Source organism: Taudactylus pleione, unplaced genomic scaffold, assembly GCF_031769625.1.
Source record: "Taudactylus pleione unplaced genomic scaffold, aTauple2 ptg000757l, whole genome shotgun sequence".
In the NCBI taxonomy this organism is placed as follows: Eukaryota; Metazoa; Chordata; class Amphibia; order Anura; family Myobatrachidae; genus Taudactylus; species Taudactylus pleione.
This window is the reverse complement of record NW_028285159.1, coordinates 3,790,880-3,813,272: the sequence shown is the minus strand read 5'-3', so window position 1 is coordinate 3,813,272 and position 22,393 is coordinate 3,790,880. Positions and strand designations below refer to the sequence as shown.

Genomic DNA, 22,393 nt, shown 5'->3' with positions numbered 1-22,393 from the left:
CATTGTTTGAAATGGCGCTACTTAGCCGTGACTTCATCATTCAACAACATCTTGTAGCCATGCTGATCTCAATGCAGCGGCCATTGAGCGACAACTCCTTAATAAATAGTATGAACACAGAGACTGGGCCACCTTTTATGTGTTAAATGATGAGCATTTATATTTGTTTTACATTTGCATTGCATTGCATTATCTGGTGTGCTCAATAATACCAGATGTTGCAGTTACAGTGTTTATTGCTAATTATTAAAACAACTGTATGAATGTATCTAATAGTACATTTATAGAGTAAATGCCCACACTTACCTAAGCATAAAACATATTACACATTAACCATTTTTTGTGCAATGTACTTTTCTTAGCCTCTATATGTTTGGAGCTGACTCTTAAGGTACGTACACTGCTTGCTTAGGAACCATATGGAAGTTTGCAGCTCTCTGTTCTGTCCCAGTTGAGGCCTGCAACCCCCATATACAAAACTTTGGTCATCCTCATGTGTAAAGTCATGGTATAATAGCAAGTCATGGATGACACATAACATACAATTGTGACAGTGTCATGAATGTACCTGATGGCTTGGGAGTCCCAGCAAGAGAAATCCCTCCATTATGTTGAGGGTTATCAGTGGCCAGTGTAAGTTCCAAGCTCATACGTGGTTTGGGCTGATATTCTCGCCTTGGTTGATTTGAAGCATCTCTGATTCTACAAAAATCAATGCATTTGAGGTAATTCAATACATTAACAGTAATAAGACTGACAAATGGAAAACAATGGTGCATTGCCTTTAATATATATTAAGCTTTTCCATGATACTAACATCATCATAACATAATTACATCATACATTGCTTTTCAACACCATACAGTATCTGCAAGAGGAAATGTAATATAATATAATAGATGTGTATAAAATACTAGCTGCTGCCCTTAGCATTGCCTTAGGAAAGGGGGGGAGGGGTTGTGTATTTTTCTGTCTTTCCTTTTATTCCTCCTCCTTCCCCCTCCTGTGTATTTCTTTCTTGATCTCTATGTCTCTCTTCCCGACCCCCTTTATCCATGGCTTTGTTTGACTGTCTTCTCCACCGCCTTCACCTGGGTATCTTGGTCTAGAGTTTGCGTGATACAGATGTGTCCACATACAACTAGCCTCCTTGTGTGTTACACAGTTCCTCTAGTAGTGCCATGGTGTGACTTGGTAGCGCAGATAGTGTGTCACAGCTGCTGACAGTGTAACGTAGCGTTACGCATGCACATACACCCACAGTTGCACACAGAATATAGGCATGCTGCTTATGATTTCATTCAGTGAATGGGTCATTCCATGTCAAATCATCACAAAAAACTCAACCCAACCGTCTCAGACTATCATGAAATTTGGTAGGATAATAGACGACATAAAGTAACTTTCATATGTAACATTTTAGCCCTCAGTGATACACTGTGCTCATACAACAGGGTTGCAAACATGACAAAATATTTAAAATTTATGCTTGCAATGGTTAACTAAAACCAATCATAACTTTACTTCTAATTGTGGTAGAACTTTCATGCTGGTCTTGTTTTGAAGATAAAGGACCATAGTTTTCATAAATAATAGTTTTATATTTAAATATTGACTCTTACATTTCAAGGTCACATGATGTGAACTTCGACCTTGAATATCTAAAAAAGTGTATGTTTAATTTTTTAGTAAATTAAAGAATGTTATACACTTAAATACAATCTCACTTTGGTATAAGTTTCATTTTGGGATGCCTTTGGGAACAGGAGTAAATAAAATATTAAGGGGTCTATTTACTAAGCAGTGTTAAGAGACATAGTGAAAAGGGAATTGGTATGAAATACCGTCGGCCGCATGGATTCCCGTCAGCGGCAGCCCGACAGAAGCAGAGTGCGACGCAGCGGAAGCCGGACAGCGCTGGAAAACCCGATCGTGGATAGGTAAGTATCCACTAACCTAACCCCCCTAACCCTCCTTAGGGGTGCCTAACCCTAACTTCCCCCCCAAGTGCCTAACCCTAATCCCCCCTCTAAGTGCCTAACCCTAACCACCCCCTTCCCCGCTGCCTAAACCTAAGTCCCCCGGGGGGTGCCTAACCCTAAGTCCCCCCCGGGGGTGCCTAACCCTAACCCTCCCTCCCCCTAGCCTAACCCTAACCCTCCCGGCTGGGTGCCTAACCCTAAGTCCCCCCCGGGAGCCCTAAACCTAACCCTCCCCCCCCGCGGCTGTCCGCTCGCGGCGCCCAGCATCACTACGATTGTGATGCCGGGCGCCGGTCTCCCGGCGTCGGGGAAATGCAGGTGTCTACATCTAGACGCCCGGCATTTCACCCTTGCCGGGATAAGACAGTCGGGAAGCCAGCTGCCGGTATTTAGGCTGTCGGCTTCCCGATTGCCTCCCAGTGAAAAGTGATAAGGTGCCAGCCAATCAGCTCCCAACTGTCATTTTTCAAACACAGCCTGTGAGATGGCAGTTAGGAGCTGATTGGCTGGCACCTTACCGAGAGGTGAAAACCATCGATGCTTCACTATAGATTGTTAATTTACCATCGATTGTTATCACTGATGGTGCCATCGATGGTGACCATCAATGGAAAACCACCAATGGCCATCCCTATAACACAGAGAGCGACATAAGACAAGTCTGAACTTGTCAGTTGCATGGTTAGTGCAAGAAGGGTTCAACTGCAGTACTTCATATTTTTTTTACTCCTGTTCCCAAAAGCATCCCAAAATGAAACTTATACCAAAGAGAGATTGCATTTAAGTGTATAACATATTTTATGTACAAAAAAAATTAAACATACACTTTTTTTTTTAGATATTCAAGGTCAAAGTTCACATCATGTGACCTTGAAATGTAAAAGTCAAAATTTAAATATGAAACTATTTTTTAGAAAACTATGGCCCCTTAGTTTCAAAACAAGACCAACATGAAAGTTCTACCACAATTAGAAGCAAAGTTATGATTGGTTTTAGTTGACCATACAAGCAAATATTTGACATATTTTGTCATGTTTGCAACCCTGTTGCAAGAACACAGTGTATCACTGAGAGCTAAAATTTTACATATGAAAGTTTCTTAATGTCGTCTATTATCCTACCAAATTTCATGAAAATCTGAGATGGTTGGGTTGGACGCTGTGATGATTTGGCATGGAATGACCCAGAAGCTGTTTGTGCGTTTTATTCACACCGCCAGGGCTGGATTAAGGACTGTGGGGGCCCCTGGGCAACAAAGTTGTGGGGTCCCCTATCAATAAATATATATATGCTCACACTATATATATATATACATAGTAAATTTGACATATTGGTTCAGTGTACTTGCTTAAATATATATATATATATATATATATATATATATATATATATATATACATAGTCAGAAATCCACTGCACTCGCCACTCCTAGATTTGGGGTGCAGACCTGCACTCGCCATTCCCAGGACTGGGGTGCAAGTGGCCTGTGACCACATTGCTTAAATAAATAAAATCAGAAAACCCAGCACTCACCATGTTTAAACACTCACAATGATGTATAAATAAATAATGGGGATTTGGTTAATGGATTGATCAATGCATTTAAGCCCGCAGCCCACATCACGGGACCCCACTCTCTGCAGGTCCTACACTATCCGTAACACTGATGGAAACCTGGTAGCTGCTATCACATAGTTTAGAATGAACTACCTGTGACTGCCTTACCTTTTAAAAGCCATTAGCTGGCAGGTGAGCTTTAAACCAGGTAACATTTTTTCATTCTAAACTATGTGATAGCAGCTACCAGGTTTCCATCAGTGTTACGGATAGTGTAGGACCTGCAGAGAGTGGGGTCCCGTGATGTGGGCTGCGGGCTTAAATGCATTGATCAATCCATGAACCAAATCCCCATTATTTATTTATACATCATTGTGAGTGTTTAAACATGGTGAGTTCTGGGTTTTCTGATTTTATTTATTTAAGCAATGTGGTCACAGGCCACTTGCACCCCAGTCCTGGGAATGGCGAGTGCAGGTCTGCACCCCAAATCTAGGAGTGGCGAGTGCAGTGGATTTCTGACTATGTTTATGCGGTTAATTTTTATTAACCTTTTGTGATCATAGCTTTCTCATGCACCCCATGTGCAAACTCGTTTATATTAACCTGTGTCAGCTGTCTTTTTGGTAGTGTGATAGAAGCTATGTCAGGTGACTGCCTTACCTTTTAAAAGCCATTAGCTGGCAGGTGAGCTTTAAACCAGGTAACATTTTTTCATTCTAAACTATGTGATAGCAGCTACCAGGTTTCCATCAGTGTTACGGATAGTGTAGGACCTGCAGAGAGTGGGGTCCCGTGATGTGGGCTGCGGGATTAAATGCATTGATCAATCCATGAACCAAATCCCCATTATTTATTTATACATCATTATGAGTGTTTAAACATGGTGAGTGCTGGGTTTTCTGATTTTATTTATTTAAGCAATGTGGTCACAGGCCACTTGCACCCCAGTCCTGGGAATGGCGAGTGCAGGTCTGCACCCCAAATCTAGGAGTGGCGAGTGCAGTGGATTTCTGACTATGTTTATGCGGTTAATTTTTATTAACCTTTTGTGATCATAGCTTTCTCATGCACCCCATGTGCAAACTCGTTTATATTAACCTGTGTCAGCTGTCTTTTTGGTAGTGTGATAGAAGCTATGTCAGGTGACTGCCTTACCTTTTAAAAGCCATTAGCTGGCAGGTGAGCTTTAAACCAGGTAACATTTTTTCATTCTAAACTATGTGATAGCAGCTACCAGGTTTCCATCAGTGTTACGGATAGTGTAGGACCTGCAGAGAGTGGGGTCCCGTGATGTGGGCTGCGGGCTTAAATGCATTGATCAATCCATGAACCATCCCCATTATTTATTTATACATCATTGTGAGTGTTTAAACATGGTGAGTGCTGGGTTTTCTGATTTTATTTATTTAAGCAATGTGGTCACAGGCCACTTGCACCCCAGTCCTGGGAATGGCGAGTGCAGGTCTGCACCCCAAATCTAGGAGTGGCGAGTGCAGTGGATTTCTGACTATGTTTATGCGGTTAATTTTTATTAACCTTTTGTGATCATAGCTTTCTCATGCACCCCATGTGCAAACTCGTTTATATTAACCTGTGTCAGCTGTCTTTTTGGTAGTGTGATAGAAGCTATGTCAGGTGACTGCCTTACCTTTTAAAAGCCATTAGCTGGCAGGTGAGCTTTAAACCAGGTAACATTTTTTCGTTCTAAACTATGTGATAGCAGCTACCAGGTTTCCATCAGTGTTATGGATAGTGTAGGACCTGCAGACAGTGGGGTCCCGTGATGTGGGCTGCGGGCTTAAATGCATTGATCAATCCATGAACCAAATCACCATTATTTATTTATACATCATTGTGCGTGTTTAAACATGGTGAGTGCTGGGTTTTCTGATTATATATATATATATATATATATATATATATGTTTATACATACATACACATATATATAAATATATATATATATATATATATATTAGACACAAAATGAACCCTTATATCGCGTGTACACTGGTTCAGCTGCACCAATTAGGTGGACCTCTGCTAGTAGAGGACCTAAAAATAGAAATGGAAGAGAAGGGGTACCTTTGGTGCGTTACAACTTTGAGTATTAATTGAATAGAAGAAATTTCCACCACTTAGGGGGATTTATTGCAATATTAGCTGTTGGTCAAACACAAACTTCTAGTTAGTCTTCAAATCACCATAAGTTTATGTTTTGGATATTATTCATAAGATGAAAGCCCTATGGTAGCCCATAATTCTTATACCTGAATATTTTATTCTTGGTATATCAACAGAGGTATAAATATAAACAAATTACAATACAAATCAATACATAAATAGCATAAAACAACTTTTAGTAAACCTGCCCCAATACAGAAGGATAGATGTTATCTGCCACCTACACCTTTACAGGTGTGAGCTCTTAGGTGGACCTCTTATGTGGTAGGTGCAGGTTTGTTCAAAGCGATGACCCTACGCGTTTCGTCCACCTACAGGACTTCATCAGGGGTAAACACAAAAATGGAACTGGTCTGAATAAACACTTGATGATATGGAACTGGTTAGAACAGTCAGTGGTATAAGCTTATTTTATGTCCCTTGATAGGGAGAAATTCCCAGAAAGGCTCTTAAAAGCCAAGTAGTTCTTATAACGATTTTACGGGAATGATTAGATGGATGTTTCTCAACCAATAAATGTAACCAGATTCCTTAATAGCATGCATCATATACTCCCAATGTGTAAAAATGATGAGACCCAGTGCCAAGCAAGTGGTAAAACTCTGGGCCTGAATGAGACCCACTCACAAGCGCATTGCGCTCGCAAGTGGGTCAATGGGCGCAAAAAGCACTCGCTCCGGGGCTCACTACAAAAGGGGCGGCTGTCGATGTTGATCGACAGCTCGCCCCATTTTGTAGGCGTGGCAGGGGGGTGGCTTCACAAACGGAGGCGTTCCCATGCGAACACCTGCCGTTTGTGGGCGGCCCCACTGACATCACCAGTGATGTCAGTGAGAGAGCTTCCGGCTCTATTTGAGCCAGAAGCTCTCTGGGGCTTGCGGCCACGAGACTCTACCACAAGGGTCTCGTTGCAAGCCCGATGGTCGCGATGGTTTTGACCATCGCGACCATCATCATGGCCACTTGCAATAGCTGTGGGTGGTAACCCACACCTGTACGAGCGGCCAAGAGGTCGCAACTGAAAAAACCTATGCCCGTCCAGATTCAGAGCGAGAGCTCGCTTTTTGCAAGCCCCTCTGAATCAGGCCCTCTATTCAGTCCAATGAAGTGTATGTCTCCCTCTCTTAGCACACACATACATATATATTTAAGCAAAAACACTGAACCAAAATGTCAATTATATATTATACATATATCTATATAGATCTACTATATATATATATATATATATATATATATAGTAGATCTATATAGATATATGTATCTATATATATATATATAGCTATTTACATAGATCTATATAAATAAAATTGGATGACATGACTACCTGCCTCTCTAGCTCTTTCTCACAGACAGGGCCGCAGGGAACAAACACAGTGAAAACTCACTGTCACTTGCAGCTGGCTGGCAGCGGCTGACTAAACAGCCACCAAGGAACGAATGACAATGAGTGAAAGAGTGCCTTGGGCTTCTCACTCAAGTTGTCCCAGCAGCATCACAGAATCACAGTCATTGTCTCGCGGGATGATGACATCATCTCGCGAGACCCCGACTGTGGAGAAGTTCCTCGGTGGCACTGTAAGAAACAGCTGAGCAGCCGAATATAGGTAATGTAGTGCAGGGAATCAGCAGACCGCCCCTTTCGCCCCGCCTATAATCCGACCCTGCACACCACTGTGAGACTAAGATGCATTTGAAGTCAAAAAGTCGCACGAAAAGATGCTCGGCGCTACCAAGTCAAGCGGCATTCATGCGTTATGTGTAGCGCAACTTGTATATGTATGTGGACACATCTGTAGTAGTAGAAACTCCCCCATGCCATCTCTAGACCCCAGCCTCAGTGTACCTCAGTTGCAACCCCTCAAAATAGAACTTTACCCTTGGAGTTGACAAGGTATCGTCCAAGGAGAGGCATGACACCCCAGGCTCTTGCAGCAAACCTGGATCGTTCTGCGGTAATGGGGGCCTGTGAAGATCCTTGTTCTCTAGTCCATTACTATAACAGAGATGTGACAGCTGCAATGGATATTATCGCTCCTGTGCGTATACGACCCCGCATACCACACCGTCAAGTCCCTTGGTTTGACAATAGTGTTAGTGAACTCAAGAAAAGGGGGCGTAGACTTGAAAGACAATGGAGGAAGACTAACCTGGTAAAGGATACGTTAACACTAATCAAACATATTCAAGAATATCAATCAACAATCACCTGTAAGAAAACAGAGTTCCTTTCAAATGAGATCAAGGCAGCAAACAATAGGCCAGCTCAGCTTTTCCGTACAGTGGAGATGCTTTGCAAACCAGCATGCATGCAGCTTGATGAAACCCTCTCCCAGTCCTGATGCAATGAGTTTGCAAAATTCTTTGCAGATAAAGTATTCTCCATCCGGGCTGGAATCCTCACAGTGCCATCAAAGGATTGCAAAACTATCAAGATGGCAAAGGTAAGCCACCTGTCTCCCTGGAACAGCTTTGACATAATGGATGTAAGAGACATTGCCAAAATTATCAGAATGTTGCGACCCACCACCTGTGATCTGAACCCTGCCGCAAACAAGTTTCTCTTAGGGTGTATGGACATGATTGGCCCTGTAATTGCAAAAATAGTTCAATGCTCTTTGCAAACAGGCATTTTTCCAGAACCACTAAAGGAAGCAATTGTTAGACCACTTCTTAAAAACCTAATTTACACCACGACTGCATGACCAACTATAGACCAGTATCAAACCTTCCTTTTCTAGGAGAGGTAATTGAGAAAGTAGTGGCAATGCAACTGGAAACCCGCCTGTCTACCCATGATATTTATGATCCATTCCAGTCAGGATTCAGGAGAAGACATAGCACTGAAACAGCCCTGGTATGTGTGCTTAATGATCTTCTGATGGCAAGAGACAGAGGTGACTGTTCAATCTTAATCCTTCTGGATCTTTTAGCAGCATTTGATACTGTGGACCACAGGATTCTAATTGAGCGCCTGAAAAATTTCTGTGGACTGGATGGCACAGTCCTTAGCTGGTTCAAATCATTTCTGACCGGCAGGTCACAATGAGTTTCTTCTCAAGTAAACTCTTTATCACCAGTGCCACTTCCATGCGGTGTCCCACAGGGTTCTATACTATCTCCCATGCTTTTTGCAGTATACATGCTACCATTGGGTGAAATAATCAGACGTCATGGCCTGGTGTACCACTGCTATGCAGATGATACACAACTGTACCTGTCCTTTGCTCCAGGTACAAAGGACCCCATAACAACCCTAAATGGCTGCCTAGCTGAGCTTCAGGAGTGGATGAGTGCCAGTTGGCTGTGACTGAACCCTGATAAAACAGAGGTCCTTAAGATAGGTCACAAGTCAGGGCTACAGCATAGCCAGCCAACAGGACTTAAGCTTGGGGGATCAGAATTATAAAACACTGAACATGTGCGGAATCTTGGTGTTGTCCTGGAAAGTGGCTTGACACTTAAACATCAGGTATCAGCCACAATCAAATCCTCATTCTTTCATCTGAGGAACATTGCCAGAATCAAGCACTTAATTCCCTCAGAAGATCTGCATAAAGTCATACATGCATTTATATCATCACGCCTAGACTACCGCAACGCCCTCTACCTTGGACTCCCAGCAAAAGAATTGCACCGCTTGCAGATGGTACAAAACGCAGCTGCCAGGCTATTAGTCAACCAGCCCCGTTCCAGCCACATAACACCCACTCTCTACTCCCTTCACTGGCTGCCTGTCAGATGGCGAATTGTTTTCAAGATTGGCTTACTAACTTACAAAGCCCTACATGACCATGGCCCAAGGTACCTAAAGCAGCTTCTGATTCCTTACCGTCCCACACGAGTACTGCGATCCATTGATGAAGGGCTATTAACAGTACCTAGAATCTCCCGGAATTCATCTGGGGGTCGAGCTTCCAGTTTTGGGGCTCCAAACTTATGGAACTCACTTCCTCGTACAGTTTGAGAGGCCTCCACTCTAGAATCCTTCAAAAATAGACTCAAGACTTACCTCTTCATCCAAGCATTTCACTAATGTCCCTTTGTGACCGGACGCCTTTCACCTAGGCCAGCCCTGGTCATGGGTTAGCGCTTTTGGACTCCCACTCACCGTCAGTGACCGCCTGTCACTGACTCCGCCCACTGCGCCGTGGGCGTGTAACGATGCTGCCACCACCAAACTCTACCATTGGCGTTTGGAACCGCTTATTAGGTACACTCAGGCTCCTACCACCGGCGCCTGGGACTGCTCTGCTGCGTATGCGTCGATTAACTGCGGACACACCTCCTGTTTGGTGTCGGCTGTTCCCACCTGATCCCTCGCAATGGACTAAGGGCCTGATTCAGAGCCGCTCGTAAGCGGCCGCTCGTTCGCTCCGAGCGATGTTCGCACATCTGCGCATGCGTATGGGTCAGTGCCAACCAGTCAGTGCGGTCGGAAATCGTGTGTTCGCAAAATAGCGAGTGCCTGCTAATTTTAGTGACAGGATGAGGCGTTTGTAGGTGGTAACAGGGGAAGGTGCTTGAAAACGGGGAGTGGAGATCCGAACGCAGGCATGCCAAACGGTCAAAACGGGCATTTTAAGGGTGTGCATATTTAACAAAGCAGCGTCATCGGGCACATCACTTGGTTGTCTCTTACCCTGAACTGTTTGCATGATTGCGGTAGGAAAATCCAACCACAAGCACTGCGAGCAGTTCAGACGCCTTTCGATGTACTCGATTAATCTAATAAATAACGGAGATGACATATGATGCGAACGGCCAGGGGGCGTCTTTACAAAATAGCGAGCGTATATTTCGTTCGCTCGCTCAGACATAGAGGCGTCAACAGACCGCAAAGGGCGAGCGCTCTATTTAAATATCCGGCCCCTTTTTCTGAACGAGCGAGCGCAAATAGCGTCCTGCTCTGAATCAGGCCCTAGGTCTGCACAGTAGCTTGGCAGAGGGCTTGAACTTGAAGACGCTGAGTTCTTACCCAGAACAGCAGGAGAACGGAATAGTGTTTTGGCGTAATTCTGTTGGTCGCAGGATTGAGTCAATTGAAGTAAAGGCAACGGTGTTTATTTGCTCAATGTCTTAAAGAAGACCCTCCCTTCCGTCTGAAGGGGAATATCACACAAAAATCAAACAGCAATTCTCCACAAAGGATTTTCAAGGATGTACAAAAAACACAGGCTCACATGCCCTGTATATATAGTCAGAACACATGATACAGCATTTTGAAATCCACCCACAGTTAGTCTTGTACACCAATCAGACCATCTATCCCAAATGTACTTACAACTCACATTCCACAGGAACTGGTAATTTACTCTCACTCTGTGATACATTTAGTGACATCCAAAAGGTTCTTAAAAACAGATTGTCTTTTCAAAGGAAGTTCTGTAACTGAAGTGTTTGGCTATATGACACTAGTCACACCTTTACACAGAGAACTTCCAGTCAAGCCTATTCATCAGACCTCCTGCTAAGGGAATGACAATTAGCATCTAGTTTCCTGCAGCCACAGAGGCTGGTCATGTCATAAACAAAAAGTGCATTTTCTATAAACAAAAAGTGCATTTTCTCTACAAAACATACATTTAAACCATATAGTGCAAAGCTATTAAATATACATTGCTTCATGCACTAATGCATTGCAGATCAGCTGCAGTGCATTATAGCAATACATATATACTTTAATAGTTTATTATAAACCATGTGCAGTGTGCTTTTACACTGTCCTTTTAAAAATGGCGCAACAGTATGAGGGTTAATTTTAATCTCATGTGGTCGGCCTCCGGCCACACCGTTGTTTAAGCTTATTTTGTGTTTTGTACTGTAAGGCCAAATGTAAAGCACTTTGAGTCCTTTAGGATACAAGCGCTATATAAATAAAATTATTATTATTATTATTATTATTATTATTACATAACAGAGCAATGTTTGGCTGGTGCAGTATAAGAGCAGACTGGCTCCTATACTGCACCAGTATATATATATATATATATATATATATATGTGTTGCCAATAAATTGTCAAAACAGCTTTTAAGGACTATTTTTTATAGTGGTTATAAGCGCAGACATTTATTCCTTGTCCATTTGCTTTTCTTAAGGGGTTCTGGCAGTAACCCTTTATGTCAGCTGCTAATAAACCACTTATGATCCCTGGTTAAAGGGCGCACCACTATATCACTATATATATATATATATATATATATATATATATATATATACACACATATATATATATATGTATATTATTTTTCTCCTCTGGAAAGTTATATTGGGGGTTTCAGTGTGCACATTAAGTCTGACGTGTGTGCTGACAGATATTAGATTTATTATATAGATATATCATAGCTGTCGACTCTCCTGGAATGTTCAGGAGTAGATCCCCCCTCACAAATCAGTGTAATTCTTGCCCCATCCCCTGCAGCGCAATTAGATGAATTACAGAACTGTGCAAGCATCGATGCAGCAAACCTGGTTGTAATAACGCTCACCCTCTCTCACATTTTCTACATAGATAGGTGTCACTGTTAAACACTCATGTGTGTATATTGCAAACATAGTAAAGAAAAGTGTATACAGAAGTGTCTTCACTCATGTTTGCCGCAGTCGCACCAAACAGCCCGTCTCGGCGTGCCTGTTCCTGTGAGATTCTGCTAGTACCGGTCATCTTTTTGCCAAAAATGCGTAAAATGAGTCTCCGAATCAGCTACATTGTACAAGTGCTACAATGCAACGGCCGCAGTTTTTTGAGACGCCAAGTTTCATTTGCAGACAGATATACAAGTGTTGCATATCAAATGAATCAGCACAGTCTCCTGATGCATCCTAGTTGCATACCATTGCGACACAGGCACATTTTCAGCAAAACAAGACACAAAAAAAGATGCCTGATGCTAGCAGTCTCATGGGCCCAGGTGGCTCACTTAAGCCTTGCATATCTCGCTTCATGGCATATTGAGGCTAGCAAGGACACATCTGTACATATATATATTTATAAAACGGTGCGCTAAAATGACAGAAATCCCACTAACATGACTGAACACACTAAATCACATGACCGCACACCTGCCAGCGTAACCGCACATCTGAACTGCTTCCAACGGTCACTAAACAAGTGTACGCAATAGCACCACTCACAGACTACTTAAAGAAGAGCGGCCGCACACTTTCCTGTTAGCTGGGATGGCGGTTCCATCATGAGTGACCTGACAGGTAAGCTCTATTATTATTGATTGGTATATGTATTTATAGACTGCACATGCACCTTAAAATTGCTTCTCCCATGACGACGGTAGACATCGAAACAGCTGTTGGGATTATGCGCTGGGAGTGATGTTTGACCCCAAGAACGCTTGCACATACTTGTGATGTACAGTAATGTATGATATGCTGAAGAAAAACTGACATGCTGCTAAGATTCTGGGGTCTATTTACTAAGCTGTGTTAGGAGATAAAGTGAATGGTGATAAGGTACTAGCCAATCAGCTCCTAACTGCCATGTCACAGGCTGTGTTTGAAAAATGGCAGTTAGGAGCTGATTGACTGGTACCTTATCACCGTTCACTTTATCTCCTAACACAGCTTAGTAAATAGACCCCTAAATTTATGGTGATTTGGAGCAAGGGTGCTGGTCTCATCTGTGTTTGAGCCCCTGGTGGAGCATCTTACAGAGAATGGATGTGTATGTAATGCATTGACCCTGCACCTATATTAACTTAGCGGGTGAAGTGCGGCTATTTTTGCAAAGATTATACATATATATAGATATATATAGCTAATTAGATATATATATATATATATATATAAAATTATATAGGATGTTCAATTAGAGGCCCTTTTTCACGGCCAGTAAATTAACTGTTGACAGGCGTTAACAAATAGAATGCAGTGTGTTAATATGGTCACAGCAACCAAAGACAATCTATTTATCAGGGATTTCTGTTCGAGCCTGCTCAGGCTTGAAAAGCAATCCCCATTAACAGCAGTCTGCGAGCTAATTTAGTAGTCCCATTGGGTCAATTAGCCTGCGGTAAATTACCGCAGCTAATTGAATTCCCCCCATAGAGCACATATGGTATACATGCTGAAGAAACTGCACTTTGGCCTTTCTGCAATTTAAACACCTGCATTCTCCATATTCTGGACACTACTTACTAAACACTCTATGGCTCTTGCACTTTATCCTGGACACTCTCCCCAGCTGGATCTTGGTGACCTGGCCGTGAGTATCTGTCCACCTACCCTAACCCCCACCCTAATACCCTAACCTAATACCTAACCCAATACCCTAACCCTAATGCCATAACACTATCCCCTAACCTTAATACCCATACACTAAAACCCAAACATCCTCTTCCCCTATCAACCTGAACCCCTACCCTAGTACCCTAACACCTAACACCCACTCATAACCCTAAAACCCTAACACTAATAGACAAACAACCCTAATCCCCTAATAACCTTAAACGCCGACCCTAACCAAGCATCTAACCCAATCCCCTAGCTCAACCCTAACCCCTTAACTCTAATACCCTAACACTAATGCTGAAACAACCATAACCCTCTAACAACCCTAACCCACATAATCTAACCCTAAAGGGGCAGACTAGATGGCCCCAATGGTTCTTATTTGCCATCAAATTCTATGTTTCAAGACTTTTTAGCAAAGATTAATAATAAGGCAGACAGAAATTAAGTATGAGTTTATAAATTAGTGTTTAAACAGTGGGCCTGATTCAGACCCGGTCGCAAGCGCTTAGCGCTCGCAACCAGGTCAACAGTGGCCCAGAGCGCATGCGCACGACGGAGCCGGCTCCGTCGTGCGCATGCGCGAGACCCGGATAGCAACGGGCAATCCGTCACTCTGGGTCTCGTACCAAAGGGGGCGTGCTGTCGATGTTAACAGCACGCCCCCTTTGGTGGGCGGGCTGGGGGGTGGCTGCCCAAACGGAGGCATTCCCATGTGAACGCCTCCGTTTGGGGGCTGCCCCACTGACATCACAATTGATGTGGGAGAGATTTCGGCTCTGCTAGAGCCGAAATCTCTCTGGGGCTTGCGGCAACAAAACCCTACCACAAGGGTCTCGTCGCAAGCCCGATGGTTGCGATGGTCTTGACCATCACGACCATCTTCCTGGCCGCTCGCTATAGCTGTGGGTGGTCACCCACAGCTATGCGAGTGGCCAGGAGGCCGTTCTAAAAAAAAAAAATAGCCCGGCCCTGATTCAGAGCGAGCGCTCTTTCAGAGCGTCTGGCTCTTAATCAGGGCCAGTATCCATAGTGAGGTATACAGTACAGCAAAGGATTATGCAGGCACATAGATGCAGACAATAGTGGAAATACAGTGAATTGTGGGCATGGTAGTGCCTCAATGAGGAGGATATGTCTATTAGAGCAATGTGCCTGGTTTAAAAGAGGTACAGTAGCATTAGAAGTTAACTCTCAATAGAGCAGAAAAAGAGGCATTTAAATTCACAGCGCATAGGGAGAAGCAAACAATCCAGGGACCTCACTTTTTGAGCGATAACACATAAAGAGAGGATACTTGGAAAACCAAATATATCAGTGTTATCCCCAGGCTGGTTTTTTTGGGTGGTCCTCCAGGCACTCACCAGACACTGCATCCTGGTGTCCTCAACACTGTGTTCGGGACGCCCTAGTGTCCCAGTTTCAGAGGGGCATGGCAGCGGGCCTTACCAGCAGCCATTACTGCAGTGCCCGTAGGGTAGCGTAGGTGGTCTTCCGCCGTGGCCCTAGTACGGGCACAATTGCAACACACGTAGTCCATTTTAAAAAATGTTCATCTGACAGATCTGACCGTGTGTATGCTCCATTAGCTGTGAGATCTTTGGTGGGTGTCCACCCTTTTTCTCTGCTAATAAGGGAGTTAAAATGACAGAAAAATAATTTAGTTTTATTGGATATTGTTGCTGAGTTATGTATGAATCTTAAGTGCAATAATTATACTGTAGCATGGTATGATAATAGTTTAATATACCTTTCACAAGCTTGACACTCATAATTGCTATTTAAGCATTTTAATCCGGCTTTCTATAATAAAGCTCCATTAAGTTCAGCTACTATGACATTTTATCAAGTTACTGCTATCTTAACATTCTATCAAATTGTGCGGTTGTATTAGTGTATGTTACCTTCCGCTGAGTTGTTTTATTAACAGAATTCAATCAAGCTGTGTTGCTGTACCATTTTGCAGGACTTTTTTATCTTAAAATTGTATCAGGCTGAGCAGGGAGCTGGGTAATTCTGTTGAGTTGTGTTATCACAAGATTACATGATATTAGTTCTGCCTTGTGTTAAAAAAAAACACATTTATTTGCTGCTATGTAGTAAAAATACATTTGGCTAACACTAGAAGAGTGAGCTTCTATTAAGAATGTTTCTGCACATAGGAACATAGTTATACTATAAAAGAAATGGACTCATATAGATTTGTTATACCTCGTTATTTGATAACACAGATTGAGTCTTTTTTATTATTGTAGTGATGAGGGAACAGCTGTCTTCTACCCCTACGCACCCACTCCCACGCACATATGCACTTTTGCCACTCTGAGAAAAGATGGCCTAAAGTCAAAACAGTATGAAGCTGCTAAGATGAGATTAAATAAATAGCATCACCCATTTAGAGACATACAACCCAAATAAGGGTTAAAATGGATTTCTTACCCCAGTCAATCAATGCACTAGACAGAGATTGGTGGTTTCTGGGCTGACGTGATGTCTCAGAAGTCCCTGCTTCTCAGGTATAGTCCCTGCTTTGAAGATTCTTTCCCCAGAAAAGAACTGTACTCATCTTCTTTGACTGCTCTCCCAATTATCAAGACCATTGCTCTTCTACTGGTATAATGCCAGAACTCACTGACTGGTCCCCTAAGTACATTAAGGGCAATGGTGGTACAAAGTGCTTCTTGTACTATACATCATAGGTGCCAAGATTGCATCAGGTGTAACAAGTGTGTATACTAAGCCCCATGATTTCATAGCAAAGGCATAAGGATAGCTTAGAGATCAATACAAAAGTCACATTTATCCTATCTGTACATAATATACCAATGTGACAAAATGTCATATACATTAGAAAGAATAGTCTCCTGACAGATATTAATAAAGTGAAAGTTGCATTTACCTTATGCAAATACAACTTGCAAATCTGTCACTTTAACAGTTGTACACAGCTAAATTAGACGCAAAAACACAACAAATGGGAAATCACAGAGTTTTTGTGGCACCATATCCTTTTTTAGATAACTTGTCAACTTATTTTCGTAAAATTTTTAATAATAAAAAACACATTAAGTTCTGATGATCAGTGTTACAGGACCCTTTATATCCGTTACCGTTACTTTAACTATAGATGTATATGTGTGTTATGTTATGTTCCCATGCTATATCCCAAGAACAAGCTGTGAAGCCCAGATGCAAATATTAATTTAGGTAACAAAATGCTTACCTGTGTTCAAGTTTTACAGTGACTTCCTGTAAGATCTGCGCTGCCTGCTTGTGGTACTCCAGCTGTGCTTGTACAAGAGCAGAGAGCTGGCTCACCTGTTCAATCTGAGCACACAACATAGCAAACATAGTTATTGGCTGGCCAAGGTGTGACAGGCAGATCTAGTCACGCTTTATTCCTTCCCAAAATACACACCCATAATATGAAAGCTATACAAGGCGATCCCACATGCTGTGGCCTAAAAATATGTTATTTAGATTTCTCTTCTCTGCAAAGGTGGCAAAGACCAACTATGAGAATATTTGCTAAAACTATTCCATATTCTCTTCATTTACAGATACCAATGGCTATAATTGTAAATGCTAAACATTTCTGGGACAAACAGCTGATAGAATTTACAGTTGATTATTGTATATTGTCGAGGTGGATAATATTCATGTTCCTGATTATGGGCCTGATTCAGCAACGGACGCAATGTAAACGCAACTGCAATCGCTTACGGAACACAGGGCCTGATTCAGGAAGGGCCGCAAGCACAAAGCTGCACGCAGGCAGCTTTGCAATTGTGATCCTTGCAATTATGGCAATGCAGAAGGAGGCATCACACCTCCTGCTGCATTACGTATCCGAGCTGCGTTGTCCAACGCAGCTTCGGATACTCTGCAGACCATCGGCTGGCAGCGTAACCGCTGCGTAACCCATGGGGTCCCGCAGCCAGCAACTGTAAGAGGCCAGGAAACCTCTATCAGCTGACTGAGATCCTGGCCTCTTCCCCCCCCCCCCAACGGCAGTGACATGCCTCCGTTTCGGGAAACAGAGGGTATCGCCCCTCCCTCCTCACCCCCAAACGCAGGAGCAGCAGACTGTCAATCACTGACAGTTTGCTGCCAGTCTTCGGGCGAGCACGCAGACCCGTTCTGCACATGCGCAGAAAGGGTCTGGTGCCAGCGCAGAACGGGTCTAGCGCCTGCGCAGATACCCGAACATTGGGAATCTGTGTTCAGCAGTGCACTAGTGTGCACTGCTGAATTAGGCCCACAGTTGCTAAAATATGCTAATGCTTGCCAAAGCACATCCGACATAAAGACGCCCACTGCGGCCTTCTCACATCCGTCCAATGTTGCTCTTCTGTATCGGTACCATCAACGAACATCGGTCAGTCACGCAGCATTTACAACAAGTCTGACCAGCTGCAGACACTGAATGTCTCCTTGCACGCAAAGAGCTCTTATGCTACGTATGCAATCAATATAGCTAATTTATGCACGCCTATTAAACTGCGTTAAAACGGACAAACGCGCCTGCCTTTTTGCGACCAACCTAACCACTGACAGCCTGTCACTCACTTCGCGATAGCTTACTCTGTGCTTCCGTAATCGCAATGCAATCGGTGCACATGCGCATTGCGTCTTATAAACATGCGTGATGGCAAACAATCGCTCAATCTGCATCCATAATCGCCCTTGAATCATGCCCTATGACAAGCAGACTTTAGGGTAATCTAAGATTAGCAATGACAGTTTCTGGGTAAGTATTGCCTGGCACTCCATTGGAAAGTGGGCAATGGTACTTCAGAAAAGAAAATGGCTGCTGTATGTAAAACTTACGCTTTAGAATAAGTGATGCAATAGATAACTAGTAAAGTGAAATTTTAAAACCAATATAATTATTTTGGTCCTGCTGAGGGTTACTGATGGCATTACACTTATTTGTCAGAAATTGAAAGTGCTCCTCTTCTTATTCACTATAATAATTTGTACTTAAAATGAGACTAAGGGGACATGGTTAGTGTCAGTCTAGCATTATAAATACAAGGCAGGTCTTTACCTAGGAGCTTTCATGATAGGAAAGTACTTTATTTATTTTTAAAAAATGTAGAGAGTTTTATGTACTAGAGCAGGAGTTCTCAACCACGGTCCTCAAGGCACGCTAACAGTCCAGGTTTTAAGGATAGCCATAGTTAGGCACAGGCGACTTAATTAGTACCTTAGTTATTTTGATTTAACCATCTGTGCTTAAGCATGGATATCACCAAAACCAGGACTGTTAGTATGCCTTGAGGACCGACGTTGGGAATCACTGTATTAGAGTGTTTGCCTAAATGGCAGTGTGTTTCAATATATTCATAGGTAAATATGGAGAACACTTTAGAAAAAAAAAACCTTTAAAGTTATAGCTTAATATAATTTTACAATCCAGGCTTCAATCCGAAACAAAACGATTTCCATTTTGATCAAAAGACTATTCTTAATTAATAGATTTTGAGCTGTGATTCTGCAAACCCTAGACTTTGGTGTATAACAGCACTTGTGTTTTCCCAGAACAATTATATCTGCAAACAGTCATATCCTGGACACTACAAAAAAGCATTGCAGTAAGGAAAAATGGCCACAGCCATTGGTCTGTACACAAAGTAATGTATTATGTAAGGGTATTGTGGTTAACCCCATATGTCAAGCTTAGAATGGAGCTAATTTATAAAACAAAATATTTTGCTATGTTGTAATTCAGAGTGAAATGTATATTGCCTTTTCTTTATTGGCAGAACAGCTCTATGTAAAAATAAAATCCCTCTGAAGTTTCTGCTCAGAGACTTCTAGGTTCCTTTGAAAGTCTACCACGCATCCTGAGTCACTGACTTTCATCTATAAATATATTGCCTTGTTAGCATTATATGAATTTATAACCTTTTTACCTCATTTACATCTTACAATTTCAATTATTTTACGCTATCATTTTCTTTACTCCCAGTGTATACAGCAGAACACAGTACTGCTGCTCATTTAGAAAAACAGAAACATGGCAGCCTTCAGTCATCTAAAGTTGAAACTCAATAAACAGTGTAAATTATTGCTTATAACCAGTCATTATATAGATTCCTTTCATTGATTTCACATACAGTAAATGCATTATCCAATGGACGTGAAAGTGAAGAATTATAAATTATGGTTTACGCTCTCAGGTTGAGATACAGTATATCAAATCTTGGAGCGAGATAAACTGTAGAAGTTGCTCATAGCAACCAATCAGTTTCTTTACTAGTGCAGCCTGTAAAATGACAGGAGCCGATTGGTTGGTACTTATCTCTCTCTACTTTATGCACTCCAAGATTTGATACATTTCCCCCATATTCCTGTTTTGTGTCATTCCAATTATGCTTTACTTGCACTAGTAATCTTCCTTTTGTATCAGTGAAAGTTTAATATGAAAAGCATAGAAATACTGTAAATTAAATTGTTTTATCAAGAAATACACAGTAATGTCTTACATCCATTTCCAAAAGGTTAAACATGCTTGATTCTGCAATTTCTTTGGACTCATCAAATTTCTCTAGAGCCTGACGAATCTCGTCATCTGTGATCTTGCCTTGCCTTTTCTTTTTGTAATCAAAGTCCAGACGCCTACCTTCCAACTTTTTTAAGTGATGCTGAAAAAGAAAATTTAGATTTTGCTTTATTTACACAAATGATTTTGCATTTAGCGCTGCTGATCATCTTTGAAGCTAATTATCTATAATGTTTGCTATTGAAATACTGTATGAAAGTTGGTATACATCCCAACTTTGGAGTGCCGGAAATCAGGACAGGGAGCATAGCCACATCACAATGGAGGCATTAGTCTATTTTGCTGGGTCAGTGATTATCCACCTGCTTCTACAGACAGAAATCCGTAAAACATGACCTGCTGGGAAAACTTGAGAATTGATGTTGAGAACCACTGCAATAACCCATTCATTGCTACTGGTGTGTGCACTTGTTCACATGCACAGGTCATGCCTCCCAACTTTCTCACCCGCAGGGCAAAGCTGTCCCAATCAGTCCGGTCACGCCTGAATTGGCAGAGTTGGGGGGTATGTGTTGCTAATCTGAATTTCTAACTGCAACCTCCATGCTAGCACTCCGTGTTCTTGTATTTATATGCAGGCCACAGTCATCTCCAGCATGATTTTACCACTGACCTTCTTATCCTCCTCCAAAGACAACATTGACTTGGCTGCATAAAGCCTTGTGATTGTAGCAAATAATCCTCTAAATTGTCCATAGCGTATTTACAGAAAATAGAAAATAAAAAATCTTACATAATATTAAAACATAATCAATAATCAGCTTATTAAATAACATAATATGCTTGTAAAGGTAAATCCCCCAAGCAGATGTTTTGGGTGCCGAGCTACAGAATAAGCAAAGTCGGCACAAAGCAAGCTGCGGGGTAAACATTGCAGGGGGGCGCCAGACTGGAGAGGTGCCCTCCCCGCTGCTTGCTTTCTGAGCGACTTTACAGCTGTACTTGCTGAGCTGCTGTGTTTGTGACAGGCAGACTAATGCTGACCATACACCTGCACGATTTCGGGCTGATTGCCCGATTTTCGACGGGTCATAAGATGGATCTTGTGAAAATCGTGTATTATTTTAGTAAGATCCGATCCGATGTGCACTCCCGCAGCTCCTATAATCAGATCTTATGATCTGATGTGCAGCACATCTTGTCCATCGTATCGTGTGCAGATCGTGACGTTTATTTTGTTCATGCGATCCATCGTGCGGAAATTCAAGTCATTTCAATGACTGTTTCCCATATGAGCCTGTGAGACACAGGATCGATCTTACGACAGATCCTGTGCTAAGAAAAACAACAAACATGCTGCCGGGACTGCCAGGGAGCTCCGGGGAGTCGTAGGGAAATCGTATGATTAATATGATCAGCTTTAGGCAGCAGTGTCATGGACGGGCCTGGCAGGGCGAAACTAAGGGGTGGTCTAGGGGTAGACCAGGCGACCGTGGACATAAATTACTTTTAAATTCAGGCGGATCAGCAATCTGGCTAATGGGTGGTCTGGGCTCCAAACCTCCCATTAGCCAGATTGTTGATCCGTCTGAATTTAAATGAAATTCATGTCAGTGGCCTGTTGGTCAGGAAGTGGTTTAATTGCTCGGCATTGCCCACCCCTGAGTGAGAGGAGCTAGGTTCATTCTCCTGTCTTGTTAAGTAGTTATAGGCAGTGCCACTGCCAGCAGAAGCATATAGACTAACAGTTTACACATGCACCGTACACGATGATGTCACACCGCGCACTCACACCCTCTCTCTCAATAGAGGAGCTGCTTCAGCTGCACTCCGCAACGCCAGGAAGAGGGCCCGCCGAACAGTGAGTGAGAGACAGCTGGCAGCTGCCTGTCCCTGACGGAGGTGAGGGGCCCA

General features: G+C 42.6%; 1 protein-coding gene across 1 annotated transcript in view; it reads right to left on the bottom strand.

Moving 5' to 3' along the window:
• The window catches only part of SH3GL2 (SH3 domain containing GRB2 like 2, endophilin A1), a 173,829-nt gene that overhangs the window by 6,601 nt on the left and 144,835 nt on the right, over nt 1-22,393 (bottom strand). Inside the window, exons 6-8 of the mRNA XM_088457317.1 lie at nt 20,463-20,621; nt 17,195-17,298; nt 569-702 (exon numbers count right to left, since the gene is read on the bottom strand). Coding sequence (XP_088313443.1) covers nt 569-702; nt 17,195-17,298; nt 20,463-20,621 — 397 coding nt within the window. The remainder of the gene's footprint in view (nt 1-568; nt 703-17,194; nt 17,299-20,462; nt 20,622-22,393) is intronic.